This window comes from Hevea brasiliensis, chromosome 4 (genome assembly GCF_030052815.1).
Source record: "Hevea brasiliensis isolate MT/VB/25A 57/8 chromosome 4, ASM3005281v1, whole genome shotgun sequence".
Classification (NCBI taxonomy): domain Eukaryota; kingdom Viridiplantae; phylum Streptophyta; class Magnoliopsida; order Malpighiales; family Euphorbiaceae; genus Hevea; species Hevea brasiliensis.
The window spans coordinates 5,369,378-5,389,477 of NC_079496.1; the positions used below are offsets into that span (position 1 = coordinate 5,369,378).

Consider the following 20,100-nt stretch of genomic DNA (forward strand, 5'->3'; position numbering starts at 1 on the left):
TGGATTTAGTTTTATTTAATTCTCAAAAATTGAACCGCCACATTTATCTTCAACCTCACTATTTAATTCATGTTCAGATAAAAAGCAGTTGACATTCACATGCATCGTCTCCCTTTCAAAGATGTCACCGCCATGACTGTTTTCTTTCCCTTTCAAAACCTCACAAGAAAACCATCAGAAATACCTACTTCCTTTCTTTTTCCCTTTCTTCTGCAACAATATCCACAACACATCATAAAAAAAAATCTCCCAAAACCCAATTCAAGAAAACAACAACAATTCGCCCAAAAGCCATTCAAGATTCAGTTATACCTAGCCTTCATGGCTCAAGAACATGATCAAGAACCAAAAAAGCTTAAGTTCCCATTAGACTCAAGCTCCTACAAAATCTTGGACGAGATTGGTGTTGGTGTTAGTGCCATAGTTTACAAAGCAATATGTACCCCCATGAACTCTACAGTGGTTGCCATCAAATCTATCGATCTTGATCAATCTCGAGCAGATTTCGACAACGTTAGATGGGAAATCAAGACCATGTCCCTTCTTTCACACCCAAACATCCTCAAAGCCCATTGCTCCTTTACCGTTGGTCGCCGCCTTTGGGTCGTTATGCCTTTCATGTCTGCTGGTTCTCTTCAATCCATAATTTCCTCATCTTTCCCCGACGGCCTATCAGAGCCATGCATTGCTGTAGTTCTCAAAGCAACCCTAAACGCACTGTCGTATCTTCACAACCAAGGCCACTTGCACAGAGATATCAAGGCAGGCAACATTCTCATAGACTCAAACGGACACGTTAAGCTCGCAGACTTTGGTGTATCAGCCTCGATTTACGAGTCGAATACTGGAAGAGGCTGGGCTTCGTCGTCGTGCTCATCGAGATTGATGCTCACAGATGTTGCGGGGACCCCATATTGGATGGCACCTGAGGTTATACACTCCCACACAGGGTATAGTTTTAAAGCTGATATATGGTCTTTTGGTATCACTGCATTGGAACTAGCCCATGGTCGGCCTCCTTTGTCTCACCTTCCTCTTTCCAAGTCTTTGATCATGAAGATAACAAAGCGGTTTCGGTTCTCTGATTATGAGAAGCACAAGAAAGATCATGGCAAGAAGTTCTCTAAAGCTTTTAAAGATATGGTTGCTTCTTGTCTTGATCAAGATCCATCAAAGAGGCCCTCCGCTGAGAAGCTGTTAAAGCATCCTTTCTTCAAGAACTGTAGGGGCTTGGATTTTTTAGTCAAGAACGTCTTGCATGGGTTGCCTAGTGTTGAAGAAAGATTCAAAGAAAGTAAGGTTTTACATGGAATAAGTACAGGTAGTGATAATGGAGAAGAAGAAGAGGGTACTGAGGGGAAAACAGGGAGTGAAATTGTGAAGATCAGAAGGATCAGTGGCTGGAACTTTAACGAGGAGGGATTCGAGCTTGACCCAGTATTCCCTACAGAGTCAAAAGACGATTCAATTGTGAAACAGGTTCGTTTCGGAGGTGAAACCATCATTCGTGATAGGAAAATTGAGCTGGGTGAGTCGGGTGATTCAGTAGAGTCAAGTGGGAGAAGTTCACCCGGCCTCATAGCAGAGGAGACCAAGGTGAACGCTCATGGTGAAAATGAGAAGGAAGACAAAGGAATTGATAAGGAGACAATGGTAGGAGGCTTAATGGTATTAAAAAAAAGTTTGGACGAGCAAAGGCAGAACGTTGCGAACCTAATTGGGATGTTAGGAGGGGAAGTGTCTGGAGAGGAACAATTAGTGCAAGTGATTGAGAGGCTAAGAATGGAGTTGGAAAGTGAGAAGCAAAAGAACTTTGATTTAGAGATGGAATTAGAGTTTAACAAGCATCTAATTTCTGGTGCGTATAACGGTTGTGACACTGAATGATAGTTTTTCTGTGTTTGATTTTCCTTTACTCAGATAAAAGAAGTTTGTTGTTTCAAAAAATATTTTTTTTCCCTTTTAATTAGAGAGAGCAAAGCTCAAAACGAATACCATATTGTAAATGCAAAAACAAAAATCTAATACATTATTCTAAGAACAAATGTCTTCAAAATCGTATAAATTGATCCTATAATATTGCTTATCTAAGTACTAAAAATAAAAATAAAAATAAAAAAGAAATTAATACGATCATCTTCCACATTAATCTAGCAAGCGGCCAAGTGATCTTAACATCTGTAGGATGTGCAATTTTTAGATAGAGGATGATGGGCTTTAGTATACAGGAGGCCCGGTGATAAAAGGCCCGTTCAAAACTTTCCGGTGTTGGTTCTGAATTTTCCGGAAGATGGGTCAGATATTATGTCCAGAAGGAATCACAGGCAAAGAAAGAATAACAAACATCTGTCACCCTCCCATTCCACAGAAATGGTCCCAATCCATATATGAGTTGCTCTTGCTTCTACAGAGTGTGAACCCCCCCCTGCGTTATTGAATGCACTTTCGACTAGTTATCGAGTTGATGAGACAGCAATAAAAATTTCTCCTCCAATTCATTTCCAACAAGCAAAACCCCATTAGCCCATCAAAGCAAGCTCAGATTTTTAAGGCTCTTGAATTGTTTTTTGTGCCTTAATCCGATGTTCAAAAGCTGATGAGACAGCTTTAATTTTGATTCCTGTCAATATTAGAACCAATTTATTTGGTGTAATACACATGTTTCTTTCTCCTGTGTCTTTTTTGTCATAGGTAAACATGGTAATTAATTAACCCATTAGCAGGAGCTGAGATTTGAATAAGATTTTGGGTGTTCAAATATCGATCTCTCAATCTGCAATTATGAGTGGAAGAGACGGCAACGTGTTACACTGCGGGTAAACCCTGCAATTTCGGCTAAAGAACCTTAAAAGATCACAACCATATATAGCAGTGCATGGGCACACCTATTGGCCGCTAGTCTTTCAACAAATCTAAGCTAAATGTGGCAGGATCTTTTGTCTATATGCTTCTCTGCTTTAACTTGCTCTCCTTTTCACTTGAAAATGGCAACTAAATCTGGGTGCACTGAGATTACCTGTCTTTGAAATAATGGGAGTATCTTGCAACTATACGCCTACTACTCTTGCTTTCTTGTAGCACCATCAAGACCCAAAATATAAAATGAGGCTGGAAATGCAAAATTTTTTTTTTTTTTTGTTTAATTATCTTTTCAATTAATGAGAATTATAAAATAAATGGTTGATAGTATCCCTGTTCATCTATTAAACTAATAAGCATCTTTTTTAAATTAACAAGTTTTATCTCAAATATTGTTGTTAGATCTGTGAAATCTCAATTTTAAATTTTGGCTGAAATTAATTGTACTTAAATTTTTTTTTTAAAATTCTAATAGCTATAATGTATTTATAAACTATTATTAATTTGATAGTGTGAGGTTTTTTATGTTGATAAAAGAAAATTAATATTAAGGGACCACAAAAAATAGATTCACGATCAGGGGATGGCGAAGTTTTGTACGGTGTGGCTCTCCAAGGTTGCTACTTGGGGACTGTTTCAACTTAATTAGGAAAAAATATCTGGAATGTTAATGAACTTGAGTAAACAGAAATCATATGGTTCATTTTTGTGTCCTCCCTCTTTTCTGTTTCGTTGAGTTTTGGAATGAGTACTTGGACAATTGAGCTATACAAGGGCCCAAACCATGATATTAATTAATTACTAGGTCTCCCTGGCTACCACCTGAATTCAATGCCAATGGTTTTATTAAAATGATAAATTAGGCCAACCCAGGGTAATTAACCATCGTCATGGTAGTTTATTATTTTTTACCTTGTATTTTTATTAACTATACATACTCCTGACAAATAAATCGGAATAAATAATGGAAGCTATTGGCCAGTATATCAATGGTTGAATGTCTAAATACAGGAGCGTCAGAGGTCTAAACCAGACAATACATCCCCTTTAATAATTTCCAAATTAAAAAAAAAATTAATGGGAGTTGAGCCTTCAAACTTAAACCATACATTTGAGGGGGGAAAAAAGTTGAAGTATGGGATTAGATAGTTAGTGGGATTCCATATGCAATGAATTTGGCTATTAAGAGTACATATTTAATCAGTTGTTTTAATGGTGATAAGTTCATAAGAAAATCTTTATGAGAAAATTTAAACATTTAATTTTAAGATTTTTTTTTTTTTTTAATTCTTCAAAGCCAATCCTCTACCCCTGATTAAACTCTTCATTTCTGTCAGGAGACAGTTTGAACATAGTCAATTGGCTATATTCAAAATGAATCTCACATTTGAATCATTTAATTAACGTGCATGAATAAATTTCTTAATTAGGTTTGAAATGCTTCTTTTAATTTCTAGTTAATATCTTTGTAAAATTCCCAATGCATATATCAAATCTCTTTTACTACAGTGCAGTATTTTACAAATATACTTACAAGAAATCAAAAGAAGCATTTCAAACCTAATTAAGAAATTTATTCATGCATGTTAATTAAATGATTTAGATGTTAGATTCATTCAATCTATATCTTGAATAGTGAAGAAGCTTTACAGGTCCAGGTATTCATTCCTCTAGTTCAAGTACTTTTTGTCGAGTAGCCTGGTTTTCAGCTCACGATAATAACTTGCATTACCAAATTAATTAGGATTTGATGACCCATAAGAACTGTGGGACATTGACACAGAGAAATCTTGGAACACATTTCCTCTTATTTATTTTCCTTGTTTTGTGACTGTTCTAGAGTGGTGATGAAACCATCTAACCTCATGTGAGCTTGATTTAATGGCAAGAACAGACTGGCTGAAAATCAAGTCCTAAAAACTTTAACCAATTATACCTAGACAAGTCATCAACCTGAGTGTGCCCATCTACTCATCATCACTCCAGTTTCTTTACAATTGTTGCACAAACATGATAGTACTTGGAAACAATTTAAAGGGAAGTGAAAATACATCCACTAGAGTCTGCTAGATTTGGCAAAAAGGCATGGCTTGCAGGCCGAGGTTCTATTTATGGTAAGTGGTGACTAAAACATATGGGGCATTTTGCTGGGGTAGCCTCCAATGGGATTTTCAGCTACTGCTTCAGAATTTGATGGGCCTTGCTGCAACTTTATTTATCAGTACTCCTCTCTTTTTAAGACCCAAAACCCACCTCTATATCATCGTCACACATCTCTAGTATGGTCAGTTTTATTTCATTCTCTCTCACTTTTATCTCTTTCTTAGTTTCGAACTCTCAACTTTTCAGAGATGGGTTCTCTTACTTTTCTCTGATTTTTTTTTTTTTTTGTTAGGGTTTGTGTTTCTTTTTATCTTGCTAGGTCTCGCTGAATCAGAAAGAATTAAAACATGGAGAGGAACAGTTTGAGCAACAGCTTGAAAGACCATAGTATTGGCAATAGAGCCAGCAGCAGCAACAACAACAACAACATCCAGAACAATAAAAACAAGCTTAAATATTCATGGAACTATAACAGCCAGAGCTGTGGAGAAGATTATCTTAGTGGGTTTTCATGGCCTCCAAGATCTTACACTTGTAGCTTCTGCAAAAGGGAATTCAGATCTGCTCAGGCTCTTGGTGGCCACATGAATGTTCATAGGAGAGACAGAGCCAGGTTGAGACAGTCACCTCCAAGGGATGGTCAATGTCCTATTCTCAACCTTAACGTTAACCCTAACCCTAACCCTAGTTTATCTCCTCCGTTCACGAGCACATTACCTTCCTCGGCTCCTCCTTCTCTTTCTGCTTTATCGTCGCCATCTTTTGCTGCTTCTAGCGAAACCAAGAAATGGGCTATTGATGATAGCCCATTTCCTTTAAGCCCAAAAAACTTGGATTTAACAAAAATCGGAACGGGAAAAGCTTTCTCTGGTGCCGAGGAATTTGTTGGTTTCACAAGAGAAGATGGGTGCAAGTTCTTGAAGAAAGCTGAGGTTATAAGGTTAGATTTGGAAATTGGTCTTCTTAGTGACGCCAAAGAGGATTTGGACTTGGAACTTCGATTGGGATACTCTTAGAAGAAGTTTAATTTGCAGCTTTATTCGGCACCAGCTAACCCGTATGTACGTATTCCTAAAGTTGGAAGCCTCTTTGGGGTGGTTGCACCAGTTCGTGATCATTATAAGCGGCATTCTGTGTAGAAATCAACTTAATCATGAAGAATATATATATATATATAAACTAGGAAGTGTTTTTCAGATTTTAGAACCAAAGGTGTTCATGATCCAATGCCTGTGGAGCCCCAGGACATGGACTACATTTGGCATGTAATTTTCTGTTATCCAGTTTCCTTTGCCCAGTATTATATATATATCAACTACGTTTGTTTAGGTTTCTTGTCAGTCGAGAGAGATTTTGATCATCCAGGGAAAGAATCTTCTTCCCCCACCCCCTTCCTCATTTTCTTTTTTTTTTTTTTTAAAAAAAATCTTTATATTTTTCTGTGGCAATTTCTTCATTCGTGCTATGGTTAAGTTCTTGGTAGGTTAACTGTAACATAACAAGATTAAAACACTTGGTGGTTTTTTTTTTTTTTTTTCAAAAAGAAAAAAGGGAAAAAGTAAAAGAGATAAGTCATTTAGCAACCAAGATCATTTCGTTTAGTGCTTAACGTAAGAGGTAGATGAACATAAATAAAATAACATAAAAAGTCTTCGCGTTCGAGGCCTGTATGTCTAGCAAGCAGCCTAAACATAAGAGAGAGATATAAATAGCTAGCAACTTGCTGGTTAGTTACCAACATCTTGAACAGTTTAGATATTCTATAATATCACAAGCGAGAATGCATAAAAAAAAGGTGAGATTGCGTGATTAAGCTTTTTTTTTTTTTAATAAGCAAAAATTGATTAATAATTAAAAACAGGTTTGGAAGTTACAAAACATGAAACAAGACAGCACCAAAGATGCAGAATAAATAACAGCAGAACAAGAGCCCAGAACCATGACATGATGTAGCTTGATAAATTTATGTTGAGCAAGAATCAAATAATGACCCATTTGACCTCCTAAAAAATTAAAAAAGATGGATGTCTGCATCATATCTGTATTAATTTTTTTTTCTTTGATCTTCTCGCGTAATTTCCATTTTAATTAGATAATACACAATTCCATGAACACAAGAAACCCTTAATATGCATTATTTCAAGGGCAGGATCAGTGATTTTAAACCGTATGATGAGTTGAATAGAAGGGGAAATGGTTGCACTGATTAGGTTATATTCAAGAAAGCACCCATCTTTTGTTTGGATCAATGAAACCTGCAGCCATAAAAGATGAAGGAAATTGACTTCCCTAACTTTTTGGGAAGTCTTTTTCCACCCAATCAGCTAATGTTATATATATTTGCATTATTTCAATCATGATGGCATATCATTATTGGAACCAAGTTCCAACACATACACTTCATAAGTGAAATCTGTAGAAAGCCATGATGCTCTTTTCTTTTTTTCTTGAAAAAAGAAAAAAGAATACGAACAAGTCTGAGTATTTAAAACATTACTGAAACTACCCATTTCGTTCCTCTAATTGATCCAAGTTTCAAACAATCAACTTTTTTTTTTTTTTGTGATATGAGGGAATCAAACATTCAACTTAAGCATAAAACTAAACCTTTTTTTTTCCCAGCTAGCTTGTAAGCAATTGAATCATTCTTGATAAAGTTCATAGATCAGTTCTGAGATAATTAACACCAGTAATGAAGGTGATTAATTCATCATCAACAAAATCACGTAGATGTTAGGAGATTTGCAAGAAAGATAAATCTCCCATGATTAGAATCCTATTTGAAAGAATAAATAATAAATCCACTTATAATTAAGCTAACTCTTAAGGGTTCACATATCTGTATTTTACATTATTGCTGTGAACCAAAATCCAAGTTGTTTATTAATTACAGTGTTTAGTCCTAAGAAAGAAAAGCAAATAAGAAGGAAAACCCCATTAGGAGTGAAAATAATGATTCTATACCTTCACAAAAATAAGGGGAGAGAGCAGATAAAAGAGATAGATTTTATAGATCTAAAGTTGCATGATTATAGAAGCCCATTGAGAGTGAGTACAATAATGAAAAGGAAATGTTAGATGAGAAACGAAAGAAGGAGATCGAGAAATATATATATATATATATATATATAAGCAATCTCTATCATTCATGTGTGGGTTTTTCGATTACAAGGTGATACTAGTAGCTTAGCTAGCATACCCCATGAGATGATATGATAAATAGTGATAGGTGAGTTTTGTTTGTTTTTTTGGTTGAGTCTTTGGATGCTTTCCTCAAAATCTGATGGTTTGCATGTTCCCGACAATGTCTGGTTGTCAAATGGTATGATGGCTTTTCCTTAAAGAGAATGTGAGGTTTTGGTCATTTCAAAGCATTTCAGACAACTGAGAGACCAAAACTCTTTCCTAATATGGTACTTAGTCAAGGGCAGACACTTGCATACTTACAAACCCACTACTACCCCTGCAATATCCCATCCCCCCAACCACCACACACACCACCCCCGCACCCCCCCACCAACACCCCCCTCCTTCCGCCCCCGTCCTTGTATATACTATTTGGTACTTTGTCATATTACCTCACACGCTATATAGGCAACCCTGTTCTTGATATTTAAGCTACTACTACTCCTATTTTTTTCACCACCCACAACCTCTCCTTCTACTGCTTTACCCTTGTCTTCTTTTTTAATTTACTTTTACAAAACTTTTTGATATAGTGTGTAGTGATTACAAAAAGTAAATGAGTAAATATAAATTTTGTAACTCACTGCAAATAATGAAGAAAATAAAAAGTGAATTATGAAAATTCAGTAAGGAGAACTTATTACATGCTTTAGATTGGTGTATCGGGGTTGACCTCTTAGTCAGGGTTCAGTGAGAGGTTTTCATGCTAAGTTTTTTTTAGCATTATTTTAATAAAAAATTTTTGCTTGTCAAAAAAAAATTATTACACACTTCCAATGTACCATGTCATAAGGATGATGTAGTATTCCCAACTAATAATAATAAAATACATAAATAATTTGATTGCTTTTTTTTTTTTTTTTTTTTGCTTTTGCAGTTACAGGGAATCGAAAGTTAACTGAAGCCACGTTTTGGTAATATTGATTTTGTTAAATTTTATTTTCTTAATAGAATTATGTGAGTAACACCAACTCAACTTTATGAAATGATATTCTGGGGGCATGTAATAATTCATCAAACGGATAGAAATTTTTATAACTTATTGGTATATATACCTAATAAAATCCTTATTTTCATATGTAGAAGAATAATTTAATCACTTGTTATGAGAAAAAATTAAAAAATGAAGAGAATTGGAAGGGAAACGCAATGCTGAATGCTTCGAAGTCATGCACCCTTGTAGAATTAAACTCTACCTCAGTTAAGTCAGACACTGAAAATGTGATGCAGTGTAATCCTCAGGAGAGGCAGGACCCCACGTACGCCATGTTCTTATTATCATTACATGTACAATACACAGTTCTTTTAGATTCTGACTTTGCCTAAGCCAAAAAGAAAATAAAAAATATTTTTACAAAAAAAACGTACAGGGGTTCCAATTTTTGCTTAAGAATAAATTCTTTGCATCGTAGAACCATCAACTACACCTTCTGATCAATCTGACTTCAGCTACACTAGTACTGCTACTTATTGGGTTCAGTTAGATTCAAGTGATGGCCTGCAAATTATACTTGAACCAGTTTTGAAATCCCCCATTCTTTTTCCCTGAAGTTAATTTAGGCAAATTGCAGTTAGTAAGATGAAAGAAATCTTTTTATCTCACTGCTAGCTAGCTCATATGCAACTCCAACGTGCAAATGAAGCATTTGCCATATTTTCGATTCTCAGAATAGGTTATAAAAGAAAACTCTTTGAAGGGATTATTTGTGAAGGGTCCCCACACGTGGATGGTGAAAGCAGAGAGAAAAAGAGTAGAGACAATTTGAACAGAGGAGAAGCTACCATGTGCTTACTTTAGTGAAAGTGAAGAGAGAAAGGCATGGCATAAAGCATACTTCTATATAAATAAGCCCCAGTCGGCGCACATCATCATCTTTGCTTTCGTCTTTCCCTATTCCCTTGTGGATTGCTTTCAACATTACTAATTTATCTATCTCTATAGAAATTTAGATGTTGATTATAGACCATATAATTAATAGATTCTGCATTGAAAATTTTTTACTCTATATTTTTAAAAAATATTAAAATTACCTATTTGATTTGATAACTAAAGATATATCACTCACTAACTATAGATATCAGGTTCACTCTTTCAATCTCTTATCCATTTATATATATGCCTGATTTGCCAGTTTTGTGTCATTTTGAATACTAAATGAGAAAGAGTGAGGCTAAAACTCGGTAAAGTGGCTTGCAAGCACAATGGATTAGATTGATGGAAAGAAAAAAAAGGACTATAGCAGTCCATAAATGGTAAATAAGGTAGTTTTAAAGTGTAACATGTGACAGCAGTTGTGAGATTAATGATTAATGAACCACATGTATGCTCATTAGTTCCGTAAAAGAGTACTAAAAAAATGGACCCAATGGGTGGACTTACGATAAAAGCAGTGGGGAGAGAAGTTATCCCCACCACTAGCTAAATTTATCCCCTTCTTAGTTGTTAGTTTTTCATTGTCCTCCACATATTTGGAGTAATTATATCACATGATTTCATAGAACGATTGTTGTATGGTTAACCCCACAAGTGCACGGATCATTAATAAGTAATAAAATAATGAATAGAGTATTATTTTCATGAGAAATTTGTAAATACCAAATTAAATAGCAAATTTTAACTATCTAGACTATCGAATATAATGACAATGAGAATTAACTAAAACTAATGAGAGTAATGAAAGTAAAGCAATAAAATAAACTTAAGAAAGTAATTAATAAAAACAATTTCAGAATTTGGGGTTTACACATCAACTTGTTATAAATCTAATTTCTCCTATTCGACAAATTTGGAAAATTATTTCTTTGATGGAAATTAATCTTAAAATATCTTAAATCCTCTCTCAAGGCACCTAAGGTGTATTTTAATTAATTTGAATCCTACTTTCATGGTGATCAATCTTAATTAAAACCCTTTAAGTTCTATGATTAATTATGAAACTCCACAAAGAACTCTAACCTATCTCTAGATCGGAAACTTCTAGGTTCAAAATCATGATTTTTCAATATTAATCTTTACCTTTTAATCTTTCAATTAATATCTTATATCATGACTAAGTGGGTACCAATACATAGTATGCATTAAGAACACAGAAAATTTGATCAAAGAAGAAAATCCAAATTTATTAGATAAAATTAATGTAGATTTATAACAAAAGTTGAATGTGCTAAATCCCTAATCCTAAAATTAAAAAAACAACTTACTCATGGTGAATTTAACAATCAACATAAAAATAACATAAATGAACATAAACAATTGAAGAAATAAAAACCAAGGAACCCAGAATGAAGATTTGCAGTCTTGAATTTTTAGAACTTCAGCTATGAATCCCTTCCTAGAGCCTTGGTGTGAATCTCTACAAGTTGCTAAAAGACTAGGGTTGTAATGTAAACTGACTTCCCTTTGACTTGTTTCTATTTTTTGTATTTATATTTGGTGTTAAAATATCTTGTTTCAGAGTCCTAAAAGCTTTAAAAGTTTATTCAGGTTGTGCAAAACAAAGTTGGAGCCAAGCAGGTAACTTTTCCGACGCATTTTACATGGGACATGTGGTACTACACGGGACAGGTCATGTAAGTCTATGGACTACCTTAAAACTTCAAATTTTAGGTATAACAGAAAGTTACACGAAATCAGGCAGGTACACAGGTCTCAATACAAGGGCCGTGTAATTTGGTTCCCGTAGCAGCAAGTTAGATGAGCTATGTTTCTTAGTACACGGGCCGTGTACTTTGTTCAGCAGTCTAATTTGAGTTTTTTGACTTTCAAACTTGTTTAAATGTCTTCTAGATTTTAGAAACTTACCAAAACAACTGATAAAACATAGAAAATAAGAAATTAAGCCAAAACAACCAAAAATACCAAAAAGTAAGGAAGTTAACTAAAAACTGTGTTATTAACTACATAAATATAATGAAAAGCAATATAAAAATGTCTTAAAATACCTATATAAAACAAGTGTATCAATGATAAACCAATTATATAATGATAAATCATTGATAATAATTCTATAAAATAATTTTTTCTTATGTGTTAAAATAATTTTTTTTTTTAAATTATAACTACATGGAGAGATATAATATATTTTCTCCGTTGTGATCCACCAATTGCCCTTGATAATTTGTCGTTATTAATTCTTCACTAATCCCTCTCCCTACAACAAGAAAGAAAAGAATTTAACCCTATGTTTGAACATTATATGTATATATCTTTAAAAAATTATCAATGAAAAGGATGATATCAGAGTTTTAGCTTTGATATTCTGTATTAAACATTAAACATTTAATTACTAAATTATTAACTCAATAATTATATTAATGTGAGTTTTGAGTCGAAATAAATCCAGAAGAAAGGACAAATCCGATCGAGTTGTGATGGGTTAAAACTTTGATTTCAATTTTCAACTGAAGGGAGCCTTTACACTTTTAGGCCCAATGTATTGTGGGCTGGGTCCATTTAAAATCCCCCATATCATCACTTATCAACTAACTTTTTATTTTAGTTTAATCATGATTTCCAAATCCTTGCATATCCCTCTAATAGAAAAAGGAAAAAATTACGGTTTTGGTACTCATTGATGTGAAGAATTAGCAAATAAGGAAAGAAATAAGGAAACCCAACTCAGAAAGACCCATTAATTGTTCTCAAATTGTCTGAGAAGATGTGAATATCCTTTCTATTTTTTTGCGGACGATTCAACTTTAGTTTCCACGAGGCTAAGCCAAAAAGAAAAAGGAAATTTACAAAACTAAGAATAAATTTGCAAAGAGATTTAGTCTTAATTAAAAAATTCAATCTTATTTAGTCAAAAATTTAATTTTTGACTTATTTAATCTCGACTGAAAGTATAAGAACTTATTTATTTAATTTGTTTAAAATAAAATTATACAATTTTTAAAAGCAAAAAATCAAAGTGTTGAAAAAGTCACTTTGTGAATATTGCCAAGCTGCAAGATGACAGTTCCCTGAGATTATCATATTAGGCATAGAATAATATAGAGTTTTCACCATCATTCTGAAGTGGCTATTCTATTCATGTCTATGATAGCTAAGTTTTGTCCATAAATTTCATGATTAATCTCTTTTCCATATATTTTTTTTTTCCTGAATAAACACTTAATTTTAAAATTAGTATTTTCGAAAAAGCAATCAGTATAATGTATATAAGAGAAGAAATAAAATATACACACTTTAGAAAAAAAATTACAGTGTGAATGATATAAAATGTAGAGTAGGGTGTTTTAGAAGGATAAAATTGTTGTTGGGGCTAAATTCGGGATTAAAATGGGCCAGCTCAATCTTGCTTATATTATGAAATTAAAATGGAGATTAATAAATTTGAATTTTTCTCCAAAGTTTTTGTTCAAATGGGTCAGTTTTGACCAAAGTCAGCCAATAACTTAAAACACATTTCAATTCTAATTTAAAATCAGAATTATATAATTTATATTAAACATCTGTTGAAATAATCTAATAATCCATAATTGATGCTGGAAAATAGATTCAAACCTTTAAAAATTCTCAAAATGTTATATAAACGTTTGGACTAAGTTCCATAGCTTGACCCAATGAATGCGCAAACTCATTTTAGAAGACGATAATTCCATCAGGAAATTGTTGTGATTTTACCTGCAGATGGGTTTTGTTGGACCTCTCAAGAAACACGAAACTTGCAGGGTTTCTGTATTTGTGTTTAGTCAAAGAACTTTCAAGATTATTATTATTGTTTAATTAGGTACTAATTAATTAATTAATTAATAATAATAATAATGAACTGGCACTAATTAGCAGATTTACAGCACTCACGTAGTTGTCATTGACGCCCTTTAATTTTTTCCATTTGTCCAAGATTGTTAGTCTCTGTAAATCACTAGAATTATAATTAATTGCAATTTAAAATACTAATAATCAAAGATGATCATATATATAATAAAAATGAAAACCATTGAAGGACAGGGTCCAAGCTTGAAATAAAGTACTGTAAACGCGTTGTTTGGCCGTCTCAAATTATGTCCAAGAAGAAGCAGAAACCAGCTAAACCAAGTGGCACACTAAAAGACATATGGTATGTTAGAGATTTTGCATTAAAAAAAAAAAAAAAAAAAAAGCAATAAGTTCTCAAATTATTCCTCATGAACTGCTCCTTCTTTATCCTTTCCTCATTAAGGGTCAATTGTTTAGTTGGAGGTATAGCTAGAACTAAATGAATAAGGCATGTGGATAGGACATTAGGAATACCTGAGAGACCTACCTACAACCCCAAGAAAACTTCCCTTTAGATGAAATAAGCAATTAGGTCACATGATGAGTATATTAATATCCACTATTCTCATGATATATATGTATATATCCTAATTTCCCTCCAAAAAATTAAGAACAAGTTAATTGGTCTGCAACTTCAAGAATCATTTCTGAGTGTATATAACCATTTTGGGTGACTTACAATTGCAGCCCATCATCTCTCAAAGGAACATCAATTTTCCCAAGAGAAATAAACGCGGTTTTATAACAATCGTTTTCAATGCCTATATTTTGCTGATTATATCAATTAGAATCAACTTCTCATGTATATTTCAATTGCAATATTTGCATGTGTTCACATTATATAGATACTTAATAAGGATATGTATGATGTGATACGTAGGAAGATTTCACACTAGTAAATGTAAAGATCCCACTATGAGAATAATTGGCATTATTAAAACCACAAGTTAATTTTTGCTTTCTTTTTAAACAAAACATGGCTTGCTGTGGTGAAATGAAAAATTAAGGAAAACACATTTTGAACAAAGTGATCCCACGCATAAATATCATGAGTAAATATAAACACTAAACCATTAATTAAAAGGGATCAATATTACTGCAATTAAAAAGTCACATCTTTCTCCCTCTTCCTCTTCTCTTTGTACGGGATTTTTAACTCTAATTAAGAAACATCAAAATAATTCGGGAGCTGCGAAAAAAGAGATAATATATAATGTTTTAAGAGATTTATCTTATTTTTTTAAGTTAAATTATAATTTTTCAATATCAATATCATTAATTGTAATTGTAAATGTTATATAGTTATTTTGTTGACTGAATGATGCTTTATTTATATATAAAAGCCATCAAGAATACGTAAGATAAAATCAAATTGATAGCAAAGTTAAGTAGTTAATTAGCCAATTTGCACACTAATTAACTTTGCGCAAATAATTAATGGTTAAGGCCTTAATGATAAAGTATATAGTTTCATTAAATAAGAATTTTGTTTATACCTAATTTATCATAAATTTAAGATACAAACATATGAAATTTATATATTTAATAGATAATTCAATCATATATATGATATCTTAAATTTATTGTGGATCGAATTTAAATAAAAAAAATTACTTATTTGCTCACTTAGTTGTAGCTAAACAGAAAAAAAAATGGTGTGAAAATTCCAAGCATTGAGACACAGTTGCAAAACAACAAACGCGTTAAGAAAAGACCTTGATGCAGGAAAGCTACACGAGCTCAAATCCTAAGCAAATCAAAGGGTGGTGTGTGCGTGAGAGACAGAAAGACAGAGAGAGAGAGAGAAATAAAATTTATTAGATAAATGGATCTATCGTAGAGCCGACCAGAAGGGAAGAGTCCTATAGCAAACGACAAAACAGTGTTTCTACAATTACAAATACTGAAATACACAAATTACAGTGAGAATGCCAATGTCTTCTAATTGTCTCTTTTTCATTGACCCTCACCTTTTCTTCTCTATATAGACTGTATCTTCTGTCCTTCCTTCCTCCCTCTTTTTTCCTAATCATCACTTTCACCAAATTCAGCTGCCAAAACCTTTACTTTGCCCCGTTAATCACGAGCTAGAATTATTGAATCTTGTTACAATCGATCACTAGAAATTCTTATTTCTCAATATGGGATCAGGGAAACAAGGAAGCTCAGAGACTTCAAGCGAAGAAAATGATCGGCAAGAGCAAGTCAAAGAAGATGCAGCCACTACCATTACTAACATTAGTGGTAGTAGGTCTAAACGCTCCTATGAATGCACTTTCTGCAAGAGAGGATTCACTAACGCGCAGGCCTTAGGAGGGCACATGAATATACATCGCAAAGATCGAGCCAAGACCAAGCAAGAAGTCACAGCAAGTTCTTCAATTTCAGGGAAAACCAATGAGGAATACATGAACCCTAATCATATGGGACCGATTTCAAGTGAATCCATGAACTACTATTCGATTTTGGAGGCTCAAAAGAATTATCTCATGTATTTTCGTCCATCCGGGTCGTCTAGCCCTAGTCTTCCACACGGTTATTACCATGGAAGTGATTTTCTTGTCCCAAGTCATCAGTCTTCGAGCATGAATGAAGAACTTTTGGGTGCGAATTTGAGCTTGCAAATCGGGTCCAGTCATTTAGAAGACAATGAAATGAACAGGGAAGTTTCAAAAGAAGATGAAGTGGATTTGGAGCTTCGACTTGGTCATGATCGGTAATCGATCACCTTTGCCCATTACCCTAAGCGCCAAATATCAGGAAAACATGCTCGCTGTACAGGAGAGGGTATAATTTACAGGTAGTATACTTGATAGAGTGCAAAAGTAGATTGCAAGAACTTGGTGGTGCATATTACCCTTCTATATAGGTATTATATGTTGATGTAAGACTTTATTGAGATTGAACCTTTTTAAAGGCAGACATTTTGGTGAAGCATGGATGGACAAAAAAATAGTACTGGTTCAAAATTGCAATTCCATGGAAGATGCATCACAAAATGAGGTCATATTCAGTTGCTTGAGGTAATTAATTAAGTATATATATTGTATTGTTTGTTTTTTAATTAAGTACAAAGAAAATTCTTACTAGAGAGCTATCTACTTTATATTCCATTTTGATTTTCTACACTACATGCTTATATTCTTGTTTTTTCTTTGTTCTATCAATCAAGGATAAGATATCTTTTTTGCTTGTAACAATATACAGAAATGCATTTTTAGTTTTCACTTACTTTTCATATATAGCTAGAACAGCTTCTTATTGAAATGATTTCGTTTCTGGGTATCACTCAAACACTAAACAAGAAGGCAAGAAAACAACTTCTTTGGAATGTTGAACTTTATATTTCTTTATATCTGGCATAGCATCATTAATGACAAGAAAACAACTTCTTTGGAATGTTGAATGAAGAAATGTAAAATTGTTTTAATAGGACTCCTCTAGGGCACCTGAGGTTGCAAATAGATTGTAGGGATCAAGAAATGCTTATTGCTTAATATATATCTTTGTTTTCAATCAATTTCTTGAAAATCGTCTCTTTTAATCTGACACTACAACCATATATGAAAATGAGGTACTGCTACAAACGATTCAAATTGGTAGCATACATATCCTTGGGACTTTCTGTAGATTTCCATAAATTCTAAGCTTGTGCTTGGATAAAAGAATTTGAAATATGAAATTTGAATTTGATAAAAGTATAAATTTTATTTTTCCTAAGCTAGGTATAGTTGGATTAAATTTTATAGATTAGCAAGGAGGAGAGAAAGGAAATGTCAAGATCTCAATCAAGTTAGGTGCATTAAGGATAAAGAAGGAAAAGTGTTGGTGAAAAATGAGGACATTAAAGAAAGATGGAGAAATTATTTTAATGATCTCTTTAATAATAGTTAAAATGGTAATAGCGTGAATATAGATTATAGAACAACAGAAAAGAATGTGAATTGTACTAGAAGGATTAGATCTTTAGAAATAAAGGAAGCATTTAAGAGAATGAAAATGGATAAAGCCTGTGGACCTGATGAAATACCAATTGAAGTGTGGAAGTGTTTGGGAGATATGGGAGTGGCATAGTTAACTAAATTATTTAATAAGATTCTAAACTCAAAAAAAATGCCTGATGAATGGAGAAATAGTATTTTAGTACCTATTTTTAAAAATAAGGGAGACATACAGAGTTGCTCAAACTATAGGGGAATTAAACTCATGAGCCATACTATGAAGTTGTGGGAGAGAGTTGTGGAGCATCAACTACATCATGATATTTCTATCTCTCTCAATCAATTTGGTTTCATGCCCGGTCGTTCAACTATGGAAGCGATCTTTCTCATTAGAAGCTTGATAGAGAAATATAGAGATGTCAAGAAAGATCTACACATGGTTTTTATTGATTTGGAAAAGGCTTATGATAGTATTCCAAGAGATGTCTTGTGAAATGTATTAGAACAAAAGAGGGTATCTATTAGGGACATACAAGTGTTGAAAGATATGTATGAAGGAGCAACTACTATTGTGCACACAGTGAGAGGGGACACAAGAGATTTTTCAATCTCAATTGGATTACACCAAGGATCAGCCATAAGTCCTTACCTTTTTACATTAATTTTAGATGAATTGACGAAACATATACAAGAGAGTATTTCTTGGTGCATGATGTTTGCGGATGATATTGTTTTGATAGATGAGACACGAAAAGGAGTCAATAGAAAGCCAGAACTTTTGAGAAGTACTCTAGAGTCAAAGGGTTTTAAGTTAAGTAGAATGAAGACAGAATACATGCATTATAAGTTCAGTGAAGGCCAAACTGGTGATAGGGAAGGAGTTAGTTTGAATGGAGTGGTATTGTCCCAAAATAATCACTTTAAATATCTAGGCTCAGTCCTTCAAGTAGATAAGGGATGTGAGGAGGATGTTAGTCATAGGATTAAAGCCGGATGGTTGAAGTGGATGCGTGCCACAGGAGTTTTATGTGATCGTAAGATCCCCAATAAGTTGAAAGGAAAATTTTACCATACAGTCATACGACCGGCTATGTTATATGGTAGTGAGTGTTGGGCACTGAAAGAGTCATATGCGTCTAAGATAAGAGTTGCACATATGAGAATGTTAAGGTGGATGAGTAACCATACTAGACTAAATAAAGTCCGTAATGAGAGTATTAGAGAAAAGGTAGGAGTGGTGCCAATTGAAGATAAGTTGAGAGAAAGGAGATTGAGGTAGTTTGGTCATGTAAAGCGTAGACATACGGAGGCTCCAGTTAGACAAGTAGAGCACATTAGGTTAGAGGATAGAAAGAAAAAAAGAGGTAGACCTAAATTGACTTGGAGGAGAGTAGTACAACATGACCTATAAGCATTACACATTTCTGAGGATTTAACCCAAAATCGTTTAGAGTGGAGAAAGCGAATCCATATAGTCGACCCAAAATTTTTGAAATAAAGGCTTAGTTGAGTTGAGTTGAGTTGTAAGTATTGTTGGATGGTCTGTTGGTCATAATGTTGTTTGAAGCAACATGTTAAATTTTTCCTGGCATTCAATAAAATAAAATTTATCTTTATCTTATAAGTATGGAGAACATGTTATTTGAGTGTTGATTTGTAATGATATATAAATTGGTGTTATTTCAAATTCATCCACTCTAAAAGTTTTGATAAATATAATGGTATTATTTAAAATCCATAATTTATCAATAATTTATACTAAAATTAAATTCAAATCCCTTATTTCAAATTTTGTTATCCAAACATAGTACAAGTGAAAATGTGAAGCCTTTCTTTATTCCCTTTCTTCTCCATTGCCAAATGTGAATCCCCTTGTAAGGAATGCAAGCATGAAAATCAAAATTCTGTATGATAAGTACGCTTAAGAACTCTTGCTGGATCATATATCACAATTTTGAGACATTAGAGATATAAATAATTAAATATATTCCTCGATTAGCACATATTTTAACCTCGATCACATTATTTCTGATATTTAAACTGGTAAAGTATCTTAGGAGTTCACTAGAGCTGAGTTTTGTATCAGAATTGACGTAAGAGAATAATTTGCCTACTAAATCCAATGGTAGAGAACGATTATCTCTAGGAAAAGAAGCCAACCACATAACAAGTGTATTAATGAATTTCGTCATATATGCAAAATTTCAGCACTCTTAGAGGAGGCTTGGAAGGCTCTTGGGGGAGCGTAGC

At 33.5% G+C, this 20,100-nt stretch overlaps 3 protein-coding genes across 3 annotated transcripts; all 3 read left to right on the top strand.

Moving 5' to 3' along the window:
* Positions 1-58: 58 nt before the first annotated feature.
* Positions 59-1,915, top strand: LOC110642110 (serine/threonine-protein kinase BLUS1). Its single transcript, XM_058145155.1, has one exon. It carries the CDS (start codon positions 100-102, stop codon positions 1,885-1,887), a length of 1,788 nt encoding a protein of 595 aa, XP_058001138.1. The 5' UTR covers positions 59-99; the 3' UTR covers positions 1,888-1,915.
* Positions 1,916-4,450: 2,535 nt separating this feature from the next.
* Positions 4,451-6,309, top strand: LOC110642115 (transcriptional regulator SUPERMAN-like). Its single transcript, XM_058146395.1, has 2 exons — positions 4,451-5,143; positions 5,255-6,309. The coding sequence occupies exon 2, from the start codon at positions 5,310-5,312 to the stop codon at positions 5,976-5,978; it is 669 nt and encodes a 222-aa protein (XP_058002378.1). The 5' UTR covers positions 4,451-5,143; positions 5,255-5,309; the 3' UTR covers positions 5,979-6,309.
* A 9,741-nt stretch (positions 6,310-16,050) lies between these two features.
* On the top strand, positions 16,051-16,629 carry LOC110642103 (zinc finger protein 10-like). Its single transcript, XM_021794050.2, has one exon. The coding sequence runs from the start codon at positions 16,051-16,053 to the stop codon at positions 16,627-16,629; it is 579 nt and encodes a 192-aa protein (XP_021649742.2).
* The last annotated feature ends 3,471 nt before the right edge of the window (positions 16,630-20,100 follow it).